This window comes from Salvia splendens, chromosome 2 (genome assembly GCF_004379255.2).
Source record: "Salvia splendens isolate huo1 chromosome 2, SspV2, whole genome shotgun sequence".
Lineage (NCBI taxonomy): Eukaryota > Viridiplantae > Streptophyta > Magnoliopsida > Lamiales > Lamiaceae > Salvia > Salvia splendens.
The window spans coordinates 15,865,791-15,886,934 of NC_056033.1; the positions used below are offsets into that span (position 1 = coordinate 15,865,791).

Sequence of the window (21,144 nt, forward strand, 5' to 3'; positions counted from 1 at the left end):
GGTCGCCGGAGAGAGGGAGGAGGCGTCACCTTCCAGCTCCGACTCTCCGTCGAGCAGGAGTTCTCCCAGTGGTTACCTCCGCCGGCGTGCTCGCTGCCGTCACCGCCCGTGAGCCACGCCGTCTCACCATCAGAGCAGCTGCTGTTTCGGAGGCAGCCCACAGCTTCTCCCGACGCCTCTCCGTCGTCACCGCCATCTCCGACAACCCCTAGAGCTAAGCCTTCTTTTAACTTGTTACTTAGCTTACGTTATGGTTCAAAACGGGAGAAGCTAAGTTCTCATTCTCCCTATGTTCTTGCGGTATAATCACTATGTTCAACCGATTATGTTTTGATTACCGCCCTGAGTTCTAATTACGGTATCCTAGCATGCTGGTGTTCACTATTAAAAAGTGAAATTTCTACTGCATGATGGTATGATGTGGTTAACTGAGGTTGAAAGGAAGTGTGGTTACCTCCACTGAACTTGTGCTGCTAGCTCTTGTCTCTGCTCTTGCTTCCCCCTCGCCTCTCTCCCCTGCCTCGGCTCCTTTCTTTCTCTACTAGATGATGCTTGGTGATGAAGAGGGAGAAAGAGGCTGAGCCCTATTTATGCTCATGGCTTAACTGAAAGCCTGAAAGGCTGTCATCTCTGGTGGGGAAGCAGTCCTTGGTGGGCTGATTTGGCCATTACCTCTGCAGCATTTCGCAGGGTGTACATGGCTGAAAAGGGGTCCTTGGTTGGTTATATGTTGGCTGACCTTGCAGCATCCTTTACTGATTTCTGGTGTTTTTGTGCTGCCTTGTACCCTAGCTCATTCATGAATTTTGTCTTCTTTTGCAGGTGCACACTAGAGGTGGCATTGTGGGGGCTGATTTCCGGACTATAACCAGTCTGGGTAGGGAAAGCAAGGGCTGTTACCTGCAGCTTGGCAGAGTATTAGCTGGAGGGGAGCCTGCTGGCTGGAGTTTGCTTCTTTCGGTCCAACACCCACTCGCATTTCTGCAAGGTATTGTTTCCCCTTCCCTTTCTTAATACACTTCTCTTGTTGTCTCTGTAAACGATTGAGGAGATCTAACGGCTGTTGAAACGAGTTGTCATAACAGCCGAGCTCTTCTTCATGTTTTGATCTTTCTCTCCAGATCACGGAGTTGCCGAGCTTGGTGCCGAACTGCCGAGCTTGGTACCGAACTGCCGAGCTTGGTGGCGAACTGCCGAGCTTGGTACCGAACTGCCGAGCTTGGTGGCGAACTGCCGAGCTCGGTGCCGAACTGCCGTGCTTGGTGGCGAGCTATCACAATCCACCAACAGTCTCTATTCATGCAACAAATTCTCTTTCGTGCGCTTTGGCAGGAGTTGCGACTGGCCAACGAGGCTGTCTTCCCTCGTGGTCTCGCCCTCCCGGCTCGTTTGAAAAAAAAAAAAAAACCCTGGGGCCGAGACGGCCCGATGACGAAGGCCACAGTAGCCCTTAGGGATTTCTAAAAGTAGTAGTGTAGCTCGACTTTTATTTTCATTGTCAACGATTGTAATTTAGTTTGAGTTTCTGAAAATTGTAATTTGTACCCCTTTTTTTCAAGAAGTAAAAATACTCTTTCATTTGTCAATAAAAGTTCTAGTATTTTATTTCATAACTCCCGAGAAATCTAAGTCTCGGCTATTACATTCTACCCCCCTTAACAAAAATTTCGTCCAGAAATTTTGTCTCGGTTAGGCAAAAAGCTGTGGGTACTTCTCTTTCATCTGGTCCTCGAGCTCCCACGTCGCCTCCTTGCGGTCGTGATGCTTCCAAAGGACTTTCACTGTCACAATATTTTTATTTCGCAGTTCTTTAACTTTTCTGTCCAGAATTGCTTCTGGCTTTTCTTCATAGCTCAAATCTGGTTCTAACACCATCTCTTCTTGGTGCACTATGTGTTTGGGGTCAAACACGTACTTCCTCAACTGTGATACATGGAACACATTATGAACATTCCCGAAACTTGGCGGAAGCGCTAATCTGTACGCCACAGAGCCGACTGTTTCTAGGATCTCGTAAGGTCCGATAAAACGCGGTTTCAGCTTGCCCTTGACGCCAAATCTGGTTATCCCTTTTGATGGGGATACTTTCAGAAAGACCTTGTCTCCTGCTTTAAACTGTAAATCCGTTCTGCGAGCATCTGCATAGGATTTCTGTCTATCTTGAGCTTCCTTGATTCTCCCTCGGATTTGTCGGACAATTTCTATCATTTCCTCTACCGAGTCCGGTCCGAGAATCCTTCTCTCACCAACTTCATCCCAGTAAAGTGGTGATCTGCACTTTCTCCCATATAATGCCTCGTATGGAGCCATGTCAATAGTTGCCTGGTAACTGTTATTGTAGGCGAACTCTATAAGTGGAAGTACTGACTCCCAGCTCACTCCACGGTCGAGCACTACAGCTCTTAACATATCTTCCAATGTCTGGATCGTCCTTTCGGACTGTCCGTCCGTCTGTGGATGGAACGCTGTGCTGAAATTCAGCTGAGTGCCTAACTCTCGCTGTAGGCTTATCCAAAATCTAGAAGTAAATTTTGAATCTCGATCTGAGGTGATCGTTACTGGGATACCATGTAAACGTACGATCTCTCGCACGTAAATCTGTGCCAACTTGTCTGAACCGTATGTGATACGAATTGGTATGAAATGAGCACTTTTGGTGAGGCGATCGATTACAACCCAGATGGCCGTGTTTCCCCGTTGTGATTTTGGCAATCCTGTCACAAAATCCATTGCTATATGCTCCCATTTCCATTCTGGAATCTCGAGAGGCTGCAACTTTCCATAGGGTCGTTGATGCAAAGCTTTCACTTGCTGACAAGCCAGGCATTTTTCCACAAATGACGCTATGCTTCTCTTCATGCCATCCCACCAAAATTGCTTCTTCAAGTCCTGATACATCTTTGTACTTCCAGGATGGGCAGTATAGGGTGTCTCATGAGCTTCACTCATGATCTCATTTCTGAGTGTCTCCTTATTGGGTACGCATAATCTCCCTTTGAAAGTGAGAGCATTATCCGCCTCTTCGTGGTAGTATTCCCCTTTTCCCGTCCTTACTCTGAGACGGATCTTTTCTAGAGCGTCATCGTCTCTCTGGGCTTCCACAATTCTGGCTCTTAAATCTGGTTCTACGACCAAGGTGGATATTCTGCTGTCCACTGTCCCCGGGGCTCTTACTATTTCCAGCCGCATCTTGGCGAATTCCCGGATAAGCTCTTCTTCTTGTGTGAGGAAAACAGCTGCTTGAGGCGCTGTCTTTCTGCTCAAAGCATCTGCTACTACATTGGCTTTGCCTGGGTGGTAGTTTATACCACAGTCGTAGTCTTTGACTAGTTCCAGCCATCTGCGCTGTCTCATATTCAGATCCTTCTGTTCGAAAAAGTATTTGAGACTCTTATGATCTGTGAAGATCTCACACCGAACTCCGTAGAGGTGATGTCTCCAAATCTTCAGCGCATGGACCACTGCTGCTAATTCCAGATCGTGCGTCGGATAGTTCAACTCGTGCGGCCTCAATTGGCGTGACGCATATGCTATCACCTTACCCCTCTGCATCAGCACGCACCCGAGTCCGACCTTCGATGCATCTGTATACACCACATAGTCGACTCCCGCCTCTGGTACGGCTAGCACCGGCGCTGTGGTCAACTTTTCCTTAAGCAATTGGAAACTTGCTTCACATTCTGGGGTCCAGTTGACTTTAACTCCTTTCTTGAGTTGTTGAGTCATCGGCCTTGCTATTTTAGAAAACCCCTCAATGAATCTTCGGTAGTATCCTGCCAGTCCTAGGAAACTTCGAATTTCATTGGGCGTTGCTGGTGACTGCCAACGTTGCACGGCTTCAACTTTAGCGGGGTCTACTCGGATCCCTTCTGCTGTCACTATGTGTCCAAGGAAATTCACTTCATTGAGCCAGAACTCACACTTGCTGAACTTAGCATAGAGTTTCTCGGCTCTTAACGTTTCCAAGGTGGCTCTCAAATGTTCCTCGTGTTCCTTTTCGTTCTTCGAATAGATGAGCACATCATCTATGAAGACCAGAACGAACTTGTCCAGGTACGGGTGGAACACGCGGTTCATTAGGTCCATGAACACAGCTGGAGCATTGGTAAGCCCAAAAGGCATTACCGTAAATTCATAATGGCCATATCTGGTGCGGAACGCAGTCTTTGGTATATCGTCTTGTCGAACTCTCAACTGGTGATAACCCGATCTCAAATCCAACTTCGAGAACACTCCAGCTCCTTGCAGCTGATCGAAGAGGTCGTCGATTCTCGGTAAAGGATACTTGTTCTTGAGGGTTATTTTGTTCAGCTCTCGATAGTCGATACACATCCTTAAGGTGCCATCTTTCTTCTTTACAAAAAGTACTGGTGCGCCCCACGGCGACACACTGGGTCGAATGAAGCCCAGGTCTAGTAGTTCCTGTAATTGCATTTTGAGTTCCTCTAACTCCCTTGGTGCCATTCTGTAAGGCGCCTTTGATATTGGAGCTGATCCTGGTTCCAGATCGATGCTGAACTCCAATTGCCTGTTTGGTGGCAAGCCTGGTAGCTTTTCTGGGAATACATCAGGATATTCTCGTACTATTGCCACGTCCTCAATTTTCTTGTCCTTTTTCTCTTCTTCGTTCAAAAAGACGAGGTATGCAGGGCATCCTTTCCTCATCATGGTTGTTGCTTGTAGGGCAGAAATAATCGATTTTCGTTTCCTCATGGAGATCCCATGAAACATTACGGGTTCTGTCCCAGGGTATTGTAGCGCTATCTGTCTCTCCTTACAACGGATTGTGGCGTAGTTCTCGGCTAACCAATCCATTCCTAGTATAATGTCGACGCTCCACATCAACATCACATGTAAGTTATGAGCTACTAGGTTCAGGTTTCCCATGGAAAATTTTATGTTTGAGCACGTTCGTGTGATATCTATCAGGCCTCCTACGGGTGAGGACACCCTCATACTATGTTCCATCACATCCGTAGGCAAGTTCAAAGTATCCACACAAGATGTTGATATAAAAGAGTGTGATGCACCGGTATCAAACAAAAGGGCGATTGGTACGTTGAGGAGAGTTCCCATACCTGCCAAATTGCCTTGCTCCCGTTTCCCTTCCTCGGCCCTGGCCTGCTTCTGCTGCAGTGCGAAGGCTCTTGCCTGTGGGGGAAGTCTCGGGCGTAGCTGTCGCTGAGGACGTGGTGCAGGGAGCATCGCATTCTCTCTCCTTGGTTCAACCTGGAGTGCCCGCAGTTGCGGACGCTGTCCTCCCATTCCAGTCGCCTTGCTCGGGCAGTTTCTGGCAAAATGTCCCTTCTGCCCGCAGTGGAAACATCCACCAGTCCCGGCCTTACACTCGCCGTCATGTCTCTTCGAGCATCTCGCACATAGAGGTGCCTGGGCTCCGCGCTCCGCAGCTGGAGTCGGGGCAGTTTGGTACCAACGGTTCTGCTGTGGCTTAGGGGCAAACTGTGGTTTCTTAGCATCAGTCGGGACTCGGTCTCCTTCCCATTTCCTCTTTTCTCGAGGGAACCGCTGCTGTGGCGGCGGTGGAGCAGTGGTGACATGTGTCGTCGGCCTCTCTTTGGGCATAGCTGCCTCAATGTCCAGGGCCCGGCCCAATGACTCGACATAAGACAGACCTCCATGACTGGCCAGAGCCATTCTTATTTCCGATCTCAGGCCAGTACAAAACTTTTCGGCCATTTTCTCGTCCGTGTCTACTAGTTCAGGCGCATAGCGTGACATGTCACAGAACAACCTATCGTACTCGGTCACTGTCATCTTTCCCTGTTTCAAACTGTAAAACTCCACCTCTTTGGCCTTGCGGTAGCTCTTGGGGATGTACTTGCCGTACAGCTCATTCTTAAACTCCTCCCAGGTCAGGTGCTCCAACTGTTCACGAGTCATAACTTTTCGCCTGGCTTCCCACCAGAAGTCGGCGGACTCAACCAGCTGAAACTTCACACATGAGAGTCGCTCTCTGTCGGTGCACCGAAGAAAATCAAAGATGCGCTCGATCGCACGCACCCAGGTCTCTGCTGCAGCAGGATTTCCCAGACCATTGAACACAGGTGGGTTCTGTTTGAGAAATGTTTCTTCCACTCGCCTCTCCGGCACTGCAGGAGGCGGTGGTGGAGGAGGTGGCGGTTGTGCTCCTGCTCCCCCAGCCTGGTCTCTCCTAGGTACCTGCTCTGGTACTTGCGCGTACCTTCTCGGCCTGCCTGCTTGTCTTCTGGGAGGCATTCTGTTTATAACACGATATCAGTACTAGTTATTCACTTTCATCAATACGGAGTTCATATTTCCTTAGGATTCGTTTCACAACCCATGCATTCTCTTTCATGCATATGTTTAACAAAATCAAATAGGAGTCATAAAGTGGTACATCATATGCATTCATCATAAAGTGGGCAAATTGCCTCTCACGAGGTCTTAATATCTTTTACATATGACATCACTGCAGTTCTTACAAAAGAAAGGGAAACTAATCTACTAAGCTAGCACGGCTATGTCCCGCCTGACCGACCCCTACTCCAAGTCACTGTCGATCCACATCGGGTCGTCGTGGCTCGTCCCAGGGAGGGGCATCTCTATAGGTGACCATACCTCCTCCTCGCCCTCGGAGGCGACGACCGGCTGCGGGATCTCTGGGGCCATGCAAGGCGCCACTGGTACGTCGAGGTCGGAGACGAAATCCTTGTCCACATGCTTGGCGTAGTAGTATAGCCCCTTGTAGAACGCCTCATCTATTGGGTGGAGGGGCTGCTCCAACTCCTCGGGAAATGGCTCCATGGGTGGTGGAGGAATCTCTGGTGGTGGCTCGAGGGGCTGTGGAGGGTTGACCCCCACTATCTGGTCCGTGAGACTGCCAATCTGCGGCTCCTCGTCATCATCATCGTCCCCTACTATGTCCTCCTCGGGATCCTCCTCCTCGGGATCCTCCTCCTCTGGATCCTCCTCCTCTGGATCCTCCTCACTCTCTCCACCCCCGATACCGCTCTCTAACTGCTCAACCTCGTCGCTGGACCCCGACACATCTCCCATCTCTGCCCTACCTCTGTGACGGCCGGGAGCTCGGGACGACTGTCCCTCCTCGAACACTCCGTCTGCCGCCCGCATCAGGGCCAAAGGTGGCAGGCTACGGAACCGCTCACTCCCCGGGGCCTGCATGTCTGGCGGGGGCCCGTTCCCAAAGTGGAAACACCCTGCCGAGACTGCACTCAAGAAGCCCGGCATGTCTCCTATCGGCTCATAGGTCGGAGGCCGCGAAGAAGTGTACAACTGGGCTGTGGTTGCCATCCACCCCTGCCACTCCGGTGGGAACAACTCCACCAGTCTCACGATGCCCTCGTAGGGTTTCACCCCATGCCAATTCGCCTCCTTCCATAGCTTACCATAATGGGCGACGAATTCGGCGAGAGTGTCCCCGTGGCAACGCCGGTACGTCCTGTAGTAACGTACCACCGCATCTGGATCAGCACCTGTCCGGAGTGGGCGTCGGTGGGTAAAACGCTGTCGTGCCATCTCTACATAAAAGAAGAAAAGCCCTCAAAACGGCTCGTAACTGAAAGTATGCATATACAAGTATGCGAAAAGCTGTAAAAGATGGTATGAACTGAGTCGTTGTCTCTCGAAGAGGTCGTACTAGGTTTGTCTGTGGCTATGTCTCATAACCGGCTGGTATACACACATATCTATATATGTACTATCTGTATGCTCAAAGGAATGGACTTCCTTTCTTTGCTGTCTACTGATATTGCAACGATACTTTCTGGTTCGTTGTTGATTTTTTTTTTTTTTTTGAAATTCTGTGGAATTAGGGGTTCTCCCTAACTGATGAGTTCAGTTGGTCTCGTCGCCGTGGAAGGCGGTAACAAGTTCTCATTCTGCTAATACTTGATTCTGCATGTCTCACCTAAGGTACTTCTCTAAAGCACTCTAGGTTCACATACATAGTCCCCATGACATCTATTCATTCATGTCAAGCTCATAAAACACAGATACAGTAAGCATATCTTATGCAAAGTATCAGCTATCACGTTGCATCTTGCAAGCATTTCAAATAAACATTTTCGTTCCCATAAGGGCTGTGAAAATTATTTTCTTTTTCTGAAAAAAAAAAAAAAAAAAAAAACTTAGAAAATTTCATTTTCTTTCTCAAAATGGAAAAATATTTTCTTTCTTCAAAATTCTCTTTTCTGGACGAGCGGGCGTCGACCCCTGTTTCTGGTGCAGTTGATCGTGTCGAGCTGAGGTGTTGGGATCTTGTACTGATCATTCTGTTCACTTTCTAGCCTAGTGCTACTGTTCTGGACTGAGGCTTAGAAAGAAGGTTCTTGGGTCAGAGCGAAAGAAAAGTGCTCTGATACCACTCTGTCACGACCACAACTTCCTAGTCAAAGAAAGCGCAGCTATTTCGCGACTAACAATACTAAACTGTCTCAACACATCATCATAATTACTGAAATTAAGGAAATACTGTCTAAAAGTCATCAAGATAGCAAGTTATTACATCAGAGTGAAATGTGGGACATTGTCTTTACTGAGACAAAGCTAGGTCTATGCAGCGGAAGAGTTCCAAGACAAGTATAACATGTATGGAGACATACTACACTAGCTACCCTTCTTTTATTTTATCTTCAGTCCCAACACCTCCTCTGCCTCGATCGATCAACCTGCACATTAAGGAAAAACAATATGCAGGGCTGAGTACTTGATATACTCAGTGGCTTATGCCGAAAACTGTTTTTCTTTTAATTGTCTGCCAAGCTGAGTGAACGCGGGGTTTTTTTTCTGAAAACAAGTCCCGGTCACTAAAATCTGTTATTTCTTTCTGAAATAAACTGCAGTCTTTTAACTTTCTGATGATATACCATGTCAAGCTGTGTGAATCGGGAATGTGGCCACATTCCACGATCACTGGGTCGGCCAACCTGGCGCTAGCTCACGACCCCTAGACCGGCCAACCTTGCGCTAGCTCACGGTCCGTAAGTATACACTAGTCCGAGTAGGATTTACTGACCTACTGGGACCCGAATTCGTTTTAACCATGAATGGCAATCACAAAATAAAACATGGCATGACAACTCATTCAAAAGTTCACACTTATTCTCATAGAGTTCTGTAAATAAAAAGGAAAGAAGCCCACACATAATGTAGGATAGAAAAGCCCACCTCGTTTGCTTAACCCTTTCAAACGGGTACTGTCTGACTTGAGATTTACTCGTCGAGCGACGACGTCCCTTTTCAAAAAATAATGTACTTAAATTAGGCTTTGAGTAATCATTCAATCTTGCATGAATGCATGCCTAAGCGTGTGCTTATTGTTTTAATTTCTGCCCTTCTAAAATTAGAAGTCTTAAATCTTTAATTAAAACGGTGATTTAATTTGTTCTGTAACCGGCTGACCCGTTCGGTATTAGAATTCTCGGATTATCTTAAGTATTTTAAGAAATACTTTCTGCGACTATTAAAGTCCGCTTTAAAAAACCTCTCGCGAATTATTTCATCACGGCTTATAAATTCTCTTCTTCCGCGGCTTAGGAAATTTTATTCCATTAACTTCTTGGAATTGATTTAGGAGCATGGCTTCAACCAAGTAGATGGTACTGTACACATTCTCGGGCCCAGACTTAATCATCAGCCCACACTCTCCCTTTTTTCCCTTCTTTTGGGCCCAAAGTAAAATGGCCCAATTTAGATTTAATTAGGAGAGAACTCTTATCCCCCATCCGCATCGGCCCTTTTTCCTCTTTCAAAATTCCTAAATTTTGAGTATCAATCCCTAATTTCTCTATTCTCCACAAGTCGGCAGCTCCTCCGTCGTCCGATTCCAGCTCTCGGCAAGCATCATTGCCGCCGCTCCCTTCCGCGCGACGGAGAGTCATCGCCGGTTGCTCTCCGGCGTTCAGCAGTGTCGCCATCTATCGTAGAGAGATTCCCGAAACAGAGACGGATGAAATGGCACCAAGCTCGGCGGTTTCGCGCGGTCGCCGAAGAGAGGGAGGAGGCGTCACCTTCCAGCTCCGACTCTCCGTCGAGCAGGAGTTCTCCCAGTGGTTACCTCCGCCGGCGTGCTCGCTGCCGTCACCGCCCGTGAGCCACGCCGTCTCACCATCAGAGCAGCTGCTGTTTCGGAGGCAGCCCACAGCTTCTCCCGACGCCTCTCCGTCGTCACCGCCATCTCCGACAACCCCTAGAGCTAAGCCTTCTTTTAACTTGTTACTTAGCTTACGTTATGGTTCAAAACGGGAGAAGCTAAGTTCTCATTCTCCCTATGTTCTTGCGGTATAATCACTATGTTCAACCGATTATGTTTTGATTACCGCCCTGAGTTCTAATTACGGTATCCTAGCATGCTGGTGTTCACTATTAAAAAGTGAAATTTCTACTGCATGATGGTATGATGTGGTTAACTGAGGTTGAAAGGAAGTGTGGTTACCTCCACTGAACTTGTGCTGCTAGCTCTTGTCTCTGCTCTTGCTTCCCCCTCGCCTCTCTCCCCTGCCTCGGCTCCTTTCTTTCTCTACTAGATGATGCTTGGTGATGAAGAGGGAGAAAGAGGCTGAGCCCTATTTATGCTCATGGCTTAACTGAAAGCCTGAAAGGCTGTCATCTCTGGTGGGGAAGCAGTCCTTGGTGGGCTGATTTGGCCATTACCTCTGCAGCATTTCGCAGGGTGTACATGGCTGAAAAGGGGTCCTTGGTTGGTTATATGTTGGCTGACCTTGCAGCATCCTTTACTGATTTCTGGTGTTTTTGTGCTGCCTTGTACCCTAGCTCATTCATGAATTTTGTCTTCTTTTGCAGGTGCACACTAGAGGTGGCATTGTGGGGGCTGATTTCCGGAGTATAACCAGTCTGGGTAGGGAAAGCAAGGGCTGTTACCTGCAGCTTGGCAGAGTATTAGCTGGAGGGGAGCCTGCTGGCTGGAGTTTGCTTCTTTCGGTCCAACACCCACTCGCATTTCTGCAAGGTATTGTTTCCCCTTCCCTTTCTTAATACACTTCTCTTGTTGTCTCTGTAAACGATTGAGGAGATCTAACGGCTGTTGAAACGAGTTGTCATAACAGCCGAGCTCTTCTTCATGTTTTGATCTTTCTCTCCAGATCACGGAGTTGCCGAGCTTGGTGCCGAACTGCCGAGCTTGGTACCGAACTGCCGAGCTTGGTGGCGAACTGCCGAGCTTGGTACCGAACTGCCGAGCTTGGTGGCGAACTGCCGAGCTCGGTGCCGAACTGCCGTGCTTGGTGGCGAGCTATCACAATCCACCAACAGTCTCTATTCATGCAACAAATTCTCTTTCGTGCGCTTTGGCAGGAGTTGCGACTGGCCAACGAGGCTGTCTTCCCTCGTGGTCTCGCCCTCCCGGCTCGTTTGAAAAAAAAAAAAAAAACCCTGGGGCCGAGACGGCCCGATGACGAAGGCCACAGTAGCCCTTAGGGATTTCTAAAAGTAGTAGTGTAGCTCGACTTTTATTTTCATTGTCAACGATTGTAATTTAGTTTGAGTTTCTGAAAATTGTAATTTGTACCCCTTTTTTTCAAGAAGTAAAAATACTCTTTCATTTGTCAATAAAAGTTCTAGTATTTTATTTCATAACTCCCGAGAAATCTAAGTCTCGGCTATTACAGTTCAACTTACTCTTTTAGATGGTGAAACTCGTAGAAACACTTTATCTCCCGCTTCATATTCCATATCTTTTGTTTATATACTTATCATAATATCTTTTCTGTCTGTCCAATGTCGCTTTCAATATGCTTTTAATAATGTAAATCTTGGGAACAGTTTCTCTAATAATCTATGACATTTCTATAATCTCTATATACTGAACTTCTACATTTTCTACTATACAATGTCTCATACAGTGTCATAAATGAAAATGGTTACATTACGCAAACTTTATCAGCAGAATATACTCATTCCCTGAACCCTGAAATTCAATAACACGAGCACAAAATATTTCTTCCAACGTCTTTATAGTTCTCTCTGACTTACCATCTTTCTAAGGGTGAAAAACATTACACATCTCTCGCGTACTTTTCAGCAAAGTGATATAACGAACAACACCATCTTATAGGTAAGAAATGTGCTATCGGTGACCCTATAGGTACACACTGTTCTGCTTTAACCTGTTGACATGTCAAACACCTTGAAACAAACTCTACGACTTTCTTCTTCATCTTCGACCACCAATAATACTTTAATAATGATGTTATTTGCATATGTGTAATCACTCTGCTTGACTTATAACTAAAACCATCTGTAACAACATTAACCTTCTTAAGATGGTATTTCGATGGTGTAATCATAACCTTTAAGAAAATCTATCGAACGTCTCTGTCTCATATTCAATTCCTTCTAACTCATCAAATATTTCAATCTGTCATGATCGGCTGAAATTCAAAAAGTCTATCCATGTAGATAAGGATGCCAAATCTTCAAAACAATATAATGCTACAAATTCCAAATCATGAACATAATAAGAAACTCTATATACTCGTGATTGTCATGACACATAAGTAGTAAACTTTCCATTTTGCATCAAAAGATAACCAAATTCTTGTTGCAAAGCATTACTGTAGATAACATAAGATCATGTACGTATGGAAATTGTCAATATAGGTGACATAGTCAGTTGATGATTCAACTAATCAAAACTGTTTTGACATGCTTCACTCCATATAAGAGAAGAACTCTTCCGTAATAACATCTTCATCAATTCAACCATAATCGAGAATAATTTTCAGTTGACAAATACTTCAATATTCTGTATATCCATTTCTATTCTTCAACCTGATACCATGTGTCCCAATAATACCACATGATCTAGCTAGACTCACACTTACCCAACCTTGCAATAAGTTGTTTATCTCGTAAAACTTGTAATAGTGACTGCAAGTGATTAACATGCTCATCTGTACTTCGTGAAATATACTAGTAAGTCAATAAAAATAACCACTAAGTGATATAGGAATGGTTGAGAGACTTTGTTCATCAATGCCATAAATAATTGTAGGTGCAATAGTTAATTTGAAAGGCATAACCAAAACTCATAATGGTCGTATCGAGTTTAAAATGGTGTCTCTGCAATATTCTCTTTAGCTATCTTCAACTAATGGTATCTTGATCGAAAATCAGTACTCGAAAACAGTTGCATACCTTGAAATTGATCAAATAAGTCTTCTATTCTCGGTAATAGATATTTATTCTTCACAGTCACTTGATTCGACTTCCAATAGTGTATATAATGCTTCAGTGTGTCGTCTTTCTTCTTCAGAAATAATATTGGTGCTCTCCAAAGTAAAACATTGAGTCATACATATCTATTGTCTCACAACTCTTGTAACTATTTATTTAACTCTTGAAACTCTAATCAAGACATTTGATAAGGATGAATAGTAATAGATGCAGTACCTGGTAGTAACTCAATAGTGAATTTTGTCTCTTGATCAGGTGCTAATCCAGGCAAATCTCCACTTTGAATAAATCGAAAAGTCGATGTAGCTACTAGTATAAGACAAGTTGCAATTTATCGATACCATTAAATATCACTCGATCTCGTCTCGATGATTATATTACCATTTTTTTACATGATAAGCTACCTTTGTTCGATGAAGCGACAACCAATCTATACTCATGATAATATCAAATTTGTGTATGAACAAAGGAATCAATATCCGCTGGCAGCTCAACTGAATTAACTCGCACCACGCAGTCTAGATAAACCGTGTATACTGAAACAATGCCAGCTTATAATCAACAACAAACATAGTTCTTGTTTAAATACAGAATCTCTCTTTACTTCATCATCACAATACACTTGTTGCATATATTTATCATTAAATTCTCTAGGAAAATCGTCAGAACATAGTACCAAAGGTTATATAATAGCTTGTGGGACTGTTTCTGCCCAATAGTAAATATTGTTTCAAAGAAGAGACACTATATAATCAAAACGTTCTTCTGATATACAACTCATCTGATTGAACACATGTTCTCTATCCTTTTCAACCATATCTCAGCCTCGGCCGGATCAGTAGTCTCATAAAGTCAACAATTCCATTTTTCGGAGTTCTCTAAAATTTCTACCTTTTTACCCCATCATTGGTCCATGTACTTTTTGTTCCAAAAGCCTAGGTAATCCCCATATGATGCAACATGTATATGAAATGTTTCTACAATTAATTGACGATGCAGGGCGGCTGACCTTTCTTTCCTCAGTGAGATATGTTCATGAAAATACAAATGCAAATGAAACTTATAGCATAAATGTATCATATGATATACATGAATACTATGTCCCAGCGGGATTCTATCCCCGCTCTGATACCACCTAAATTGTCACACCTCAACCCCTCTGACGTATAATCTTTTAATAAATAAAACCCTTATCATAAAAGCAATCAATACACGTGTCTAATTCATAGAACACCCATATTATATAAGTTCAAACCAACACTTATCCGATACATATTTCAAAATATCCTGTAAAGTAGTGGAACCCTCTCACCACTCTATATACTATACATTTATCTACATGCAAAATGACGAGGAGGAGAAGGTTGCCAATATGCGTCAGCCGCCGAACCTAATAACACGTGGAGTTCCTATGACCCATGTCAGTCAAAACTTTACTGCTATCTTATTCCTGAAAAATTTAGTGGTTTATATGAGCCACAACTCAGTATATATAAATCTCCACCTTTAATCTCACATGATACAAACATCAAGCATATTCTTTTATCAATACATATAATTAGAAACAATATATATCATAATTTAAAAACAAACCATTTCATATTCATATGCATATGCCACTCTATTCAGTTTATTATTCTGTAACAGTCAAGCCTGGTATCTGCCTGGGATTCCTCTATGACCCGAAGGTCTCTCTGTAATTGGACTCATAGGTCCCTCTGTATTTGACCCGAAGGTCCCTCTGTATTTGGACTCATAGGTCCCTCTAAACTTTCAGATCCAGTACAAGGCTATCACAGATCCTCTTTAATCCAATGATTCACATAATCGGTATCATAAACATATCCTTTGCACCAATAACATATTCATATCATATTCCATCAAATTATCCAATATATCTAAACAAACATGTCCATTTCAGCAATCAAATATTCATATCATATTCGACCATCAAAATCAAACAATTCATAATCATATCAATTTCACACCATATAATCAAATAATTCACTCCAATTCAACATATAACAATCAACCACATAACACATGTAAAACTAAAAGTGTGATTTATACACACCTGATTATGACAAGAGTCTAACTGAACCTCTTATTCTGTCTCCTAATTCACAGCCCTCAGTCCTAACTACATAGCTCAATCCATGTAATTATTTTTTTATTTTTCCAGATTCTATACCGTCTTCACTTCGTCTCCTGCCTCTTCTTTTCCTTTTTTTCTTAATTATACTTTCTCAAATATGGGATCCTATAACGCTTAGTCATTGGGTCTAAATTTGTCTACCTAATCAAAATACATGCATGCAACACATATGTAGGGATTTAATTTGTACACGTATAGAATACGTGTGATCCTTCCTTTTCTTTAGTAAAAGTTACGTGTGTACACATGCACATTTTATAAACTAAGCATTAAATTTATATTTTAATGTACACTACTATTACATATACATATTAATCAAATAAACTAATTTAACTAGTTAACTATATACATATATGTTTTGTTCATATGTATAATAAATAATTTTAATACCATGTATAATGATATCAACTCCACATAATTAAATAAGATAACATCTTCTATAACATTCTAAAAAAATATGTCTTGTAATACCAAAGAGAGTAATATATAATTCTGAATAAAATATGTTGCTATGCAAAAATTTATATTTCAAGTTAGGGATGTTACATCAACATTTCTTGTGTAATCGGGAATGATAGGCAAACTAAGGCCTTGTGTGACTTGGGGGCAAGCATAAATCTCATGCCCTTAAGCTTCTTCCGGAAGTTGAAGTTTGGTGTCTTGAAGCCAACCACCATCACCCTCCAAATGTCGGATAAGTCCGCCAAGTTTCCCAATGGAGTCCTTGAGAATGTCTTAGTGAGGGTGAGTCCAAGTTTCCCGTGGACTTTGTTGTTTTGAACATGAAGGAGGATCCAAATGTCCCTCTCATCCTTGGAAGGCCATTCCTTGCAATCGGAAAAGCTTTAATTGATGTCACTAAGGGAGAACTCACCCTTAGGCATGGAAACAAGACGACCATCCTCTCTATGTTAGGCAAGATGAAACGCTGTCACTTAACCGTCCCTTAAATTACTATTCATGGGCCCCATTGTACTTTTTTACTCCATCTCTTAACTAAGGGACGTAACCTGCAACCCTCCGTCCCTTAACCGTCTCTTAAATTACTATTCATTCAATTTCATTTTTTATTTTTATTTCCAATCAAATTCAATTAAAAAGATACACTTCATTAAAAATAAAATAAAATTACAACATAAAGTAAAAATACAACCTAAAATTAAAAAAAAACACATAATTAAAATCCTAAAAAAATAAAAATGACATAATTTAAAATACAATTTTATAGAAAATTTAAAAAAAAACTACTCTGCCTGTGAATCATCCTCCGGAGGCGGTGGATGTGCACTGAAGCCGCGAGGAGGCGGAATGCCAAGTTGTGCCGCCATAAACGCAATTCCGTTAAGATAGGCTTGGTATTGGGGAGGCGTCATGCGGGAAGTGTCCGCCAGAGTTTCCATCGCCGGACGTTTTGTGATGAGAGGTTAGATGAAAATTGGAGAGGAAATGGAGATGATTTGGGAAGAATAGATGTGTATTTGTGTGTGAAATGGGAATGAATTAGGAGTATTTATAGAGTAAAAAAAATAAAAAAATTGAAAAAACGGTAATATAACGGTAATATTACCGTTTTTAATTTTTTTATTTAATTTGTTTTTTTTTTAAATAAATTATTGCGTCAACGTGACGATGCCCACTCGCGGGCCGGCGAGTGGGCGTCATGCATGGCGCCGGAGCGCGCCACATCGCCTCGGCGCGTGGCGAGACGTCTCGCCAACCGTCACGGCGTGACAGAGCGCGGAATGGGCTGTGGACTAGACGTGGCGCTGCAACACGTCACGCCGCCGTCCCGTCCCTTCGTGACGGAATACGGGCCTCCCACATGACGCGTTGCGGGTGGCCTTACAATTAACATTTTATTGATTAAATTTTAGAGTGAGCTAACACTCCCGGCTACTAGTTATGACTACTAGTTATGACTGATTTTATCCCATTGAATTGTCCAATAAATATCTTTTAATAGTATAAGATAACTTTTTGAAATGGAATTTTATATAAATATTAAAACGTGGTATTAATTAATTGTTTATCCATAAAACAATGAACCATAAGCAAAATAAAATTCGAAACTAAACAGTAGTCCCCTTCTTCTTTACTGTTTTTTTTACAATTCATCAACTTCTCAAATTTAAGGATCAAACAATAATTAGCATGCATATTCATGAGGGGCTTCTCTGCAGAAATTTATGGTAATAATATACAAATGTAGTTTCTCCCCATTTTGAGTAGTAAGTACAGTATACAAGCAAGTGAAGCAACATAATGCCACTCATCTAGTAACAAAAAACTAACATTTTTCTGTACAAATTGTAAAAATTAAGAGTTGCATTGTAACCTGCTGTAAAAATCTTCCTTCACCTTCTTCCTGACCAACTCCATCAAAAAACTAGCCTTTTCAATATTCAGTGTCGCCCCAAACACATACAAAGATATCCTCATGCCCTGGGGTTTCCAGCCCCATTGATCGAGCTTCCAGAGTCCCGGAAAAGCAAGGGACAAACAAATTGTATTCTTCTTGTATAACTATACGATCAAGATGATGATGCTCGATGGCTTCCTACACGTTCGAGTTGGAGGAATTGTTGAGAGGGAAGCAGGTGTCTTCGCCACCAGTGCTCCACAAAAAGTTGGCGTATCTAGAGGCGAAGTAGGAGTTGTGTGGCTCGAGCGCCATAGCTTGTAGGTAGGTCTCCTCGGCCGCCAAATAGTCCTTCCTCACTGTCCATAGGAAGTTGGCGTATTCACTGAAGGATTCTCCATCCGGTGGCGTTACTTGTACTGCCCGCCTGAAGCATTCCTCGGACCTGTTCAACACAACGTGAGAACTAGCAAGAATAAAATAAAGCACAGCAAATAGTCACTCATCTCATCTTGGTTTTTGTTAGCTTGTGCTACTAAAGGTTATGTTAAACAGCTATTAAAAAAACAGATTGAGACTGTAATGTGGTGTGATATCGTGAGAAATGAAACAGAAGCAAAAGATCACCTCTGATAATCGCGTGCAACGAGATGCAGAAATCGCGCATAGTTGCATAGCAAGAGTGCATTATTAGGTTCGAAAGATAATTTAATCTGGTACAAGAGGTCCGCCCTGAGAAAATCGTCATAGCTATCGTTCTCGATCTCCACAGCCACGGGTGAAACAAAATGTTTCATGGTGTCGTGATCCACGTCCACGCCTTCCCTTGTCTTCTTAGCCTCATCAACCATTGAGTCCCACAACAACATCTCTGCCATGCTCCCAAACTCATCAGTCAGATAAATGCTCGGACTCCCTAAACCACCTTCAGTCTTCTCCTCCATCATAGACAACGACGAGCCAAACACTTGATACTGCTGCCCTTGCCTATGCTGAAAAGGCTCCACCATCGCGGCGTTGTGGGAGGTCGAATGTACACTGAAATTAGCCAAGAGCACCATCACGTGCAGCATCAAAGCCGGTGTCCTCGAGAACACCTGCTGGAACAGCCACACGAATGAGAAATGCAACTCCTTCTGTACCTTAGACGTGATCACATCTAAATCCTCATCACACATAGCTTCCCTCATGTGCAAGGCACAGCTTTGCAGCTCAACGATGATGAACACCATCGAGGCAAAGGCCGCCTTCACTGAGCAAGAGCCACCCGCCTCTGCCTCCTCGGAGCCACCAGCAAAGCCCTCCTCAAGCTGCAGCTTCTTCTTGATCATCCTAAGAGAGAGGGGAATGTTCAAACTATTCGCCTTCTGTTCAACCATCGCCCAAGCAGCCGTTTCCTTATCCGGCCACTCTGGGAACTCCGGTCTGATCACTAGCATCATCGGCTCCAAGAAGTCAAAACGTGACTCCAAGAACGAGTCTTGATCCCTCCCACCTCGCCTACTGGTGTCGTTAACGCTATTGTTCAAAATGGCACAGTGCCGCTTCTTCCGCCCACACCTGTGACATAGATATGCAAACAAAACTAATTAATTAATTAATTTGGTATTAATCAAGCTATAAAATGTCAAGAATCAAGAAGCATAAAGATCCTTCTTGTTTGAAATTTCTACTCCACCACAATCGCAATGCAATGAAACCAATGCCCAATAAAGCAATTGACATTTTAAAAAGATATGCACACCTCAAATTTTACAAACTACAATTTCATATATACGAATGAATTCAAATTATATACAACTGAAAGAGAAGAGGATGAAAAAAGATTAGATTTTGCGAAAAGGGAACTCACGGGATTCGGATAAACTGCGCTGAAGCTTGGAAATTTGAGTTGAAATGAGTAGGATGGAAAAAGCTTATTGTTGAGATATACAAAAAGAAATTGGGAGAATATGGGAAATAGAGGAAAAGGGAGATGAAGGGAAGAATTGGATGAGGGATACAAGGATATGAAGATAGGAGAAGACGATATTTGGTAAGCACCAAAAAATCAAGAGTTGCGCTTTTAGGATCAGTAGTGGGGCAGCAGGCAGCTTCATCTATGGCGGTTTGCAATTGGAATGTCGGTTAAATTTTATTTTTTTGCTTTCGTATTGATTTTTTTTAGGATAAATTTTGCATTATATAGGAGTATATTTCTTTCAACTAATAGGACACTTTTTTTTCATTAGTTTATCCTACAAATAATATCATATTCTCTCTTTTTTTTCTTTTAACACACAAAATAAACTCATAAAATTTCATGTTTGACGGAACTATACACGTGGGCATTACACTTGTCGACTAGAAATCCATTGGAAATCTAGACTCAACTATGGAGTAATTATTTACTCCCTCCGTCCATGAAAGTTTCTTCATTTATTTATTTTTGTCCGCCCCACAAAGTTTACCCATTTCATTTTATATAATTTTTGGTAATGGACCTCATATTCCACTAACTCATTCATACTCACATTTTATTATAAAGCTAATATACAAAAGTAGGATCCACATTCCACTAACTTTTTTAACTCACTTTTCATTATATTTTTTAAAACTTGTGTCGAGTCAAAGTGGGACAATATTTAGAAAACGGAGGGAGTAGTTTTTAATCAAAAATCAAAATTTTATTTTCTTATTTTTGTTTGAAATTTTGTTTATGTCCCTCGGCTACCCTACAATTACTTCATTTCCCCACCTTTATTTAGTATTCCTCCCTCAAATTCCACTGTTTTGGAATTCCAAATACAGCAACAACGTAACAACAGACCAAACAAATATTCCCAAGATTTAGTAACAATTGCAGCTCGAAAGGGTATTAGAAATAAGCCACCCATTCTTTAAAACTCTAAAAGACCTTATAAGAGCATCCACTGTGCTGTCCCCTACCGTCCCTTAAACTACTATTTAAGGGCCCCATTGTACTTTAGTCCTCCATCTTTTAACTAAGAGACATAACCTGCAACACTCCGTCTCTTAACCGTCCCTTATTCCGTCCCTTAAATTACTAATCATTCAATTTCATTTTTTATTTTTTTCCAACCCAATTCAATTAAAACAAACACACTTTATTAAAAAAAATACACAACATAAAAAAACACACAACATAATTTAAAATACAAATCTGGAGGAAAAAAACTACTCCGCAGGCGAATCATCATCCGGAGGCGGTCGAGGAGGAGGGGGAGTTGGAAGGCCAAGTCGTGCTGCCATATGCACAACTCCGTTCCACCAGGCCGCGTATTGGGAGGGCGAGTAGCGGGAAACGTCCGCCATTGTGGCGGTCATGTACACCACCATAAGTGTATCCGAGCCTCCCTGCGAGCCCGATCCCGAGGCCGCCTGGCTTGATTCGCCTCGCCCCTTCCTCGCTCTAGCCACTTTCGCCGCCTTCGTC

The 21,144-nt window shown here is 43.1% G+C and overlaps 2 protein-coding genes across 2 annotated transcripts; both read right to left on the reverse strand.

The window, feature by feature from the left end:
- Positions 1-1,919: 1,919 nt before the first annotated feature.
- LOC121774619 lies at positions 1,920-6,237 on the reverse strand. The gene is made up of 4 exons (XM_042171486.1): positions 4,462-6,237; positions 3,921-4,338; positions 3,593-3,878; positions 1,920-1,923 (listed from the first exon to the last, which is right to left on the reverse strand). The coding sequence occupies exons 1-4, from the start codon at positions 6,235-6,237 to the stop codon at positions 1,920-1,922; spliced, it is 2,484 nt and encodes an 827-aa protein (XP_042027420.1).
- An 11,295-nt stretch (positions 6,238-17,532) lies between these two features.
- Positions 17,533-19,834, reverse strand: LOC121765389. Its single transcript, XM_042161530.1, has 3 exons — positions 19,561-19,834; positions 18,336-19,268; positions 17,533-18,153 (listed from the first exon to the last, which is right to left on the reverse strand). The coding sequence occupies exons 2-3, from the start codon at positions 19,148-19,150 to the stop codon at positions 17,907-17,909; spliced, it is 1,062 nt and encodes a 353-aa protein (XP_042017464.1). The 5' UTR covers positions 19,151-19,268; positions 19,561-19,834; the 3' UTR covers positions 17,533-17,906.
- Positions 19,835-21,144: the final 1,310 nt, after the last annotated feature.

Excerpts from the sequence above, each read along its gene's own strand:
- LOC121774619 (XM_042171486.1), bottom strand. The coding sequence starts at position 6,237 with ATGCCTCCCAGAAGACAAGCAGGCAGGCCGAGAAGGTACGCGCAAGTA. Across the intron at positions 4,339-4,461 it reads CAAAGGCGCCTTACAGAATG|TTAAGGATGTGTATCGACTA; the intron begins GCACCAAGGGAG and ends AAAGATGGCACC. Across the intron at positions 3,879-3,920 it reads CTATGCTAAGTTCAGCAAGT|TGACAGCAGAAGGGATCCGA; the intron begins GTGAGTTCTGGC and ends TTGGACACATAG.
- LOC121765389 (XM_042161530.1), bottom strand. The coding sequence starts at position 19,150 with ATGATGCTAGTGATCAGACCGGAGTTCCCAGAGTGGCCGGATAAGGAA. Across the intron at positions 18,154-18,335 it reads GTTGCACGCGATTATCAGAG|GTCCGAGGAATGCTTCAGGC; the intron begins GTGATCTTTTGC and ends TGTGTTGAACAG.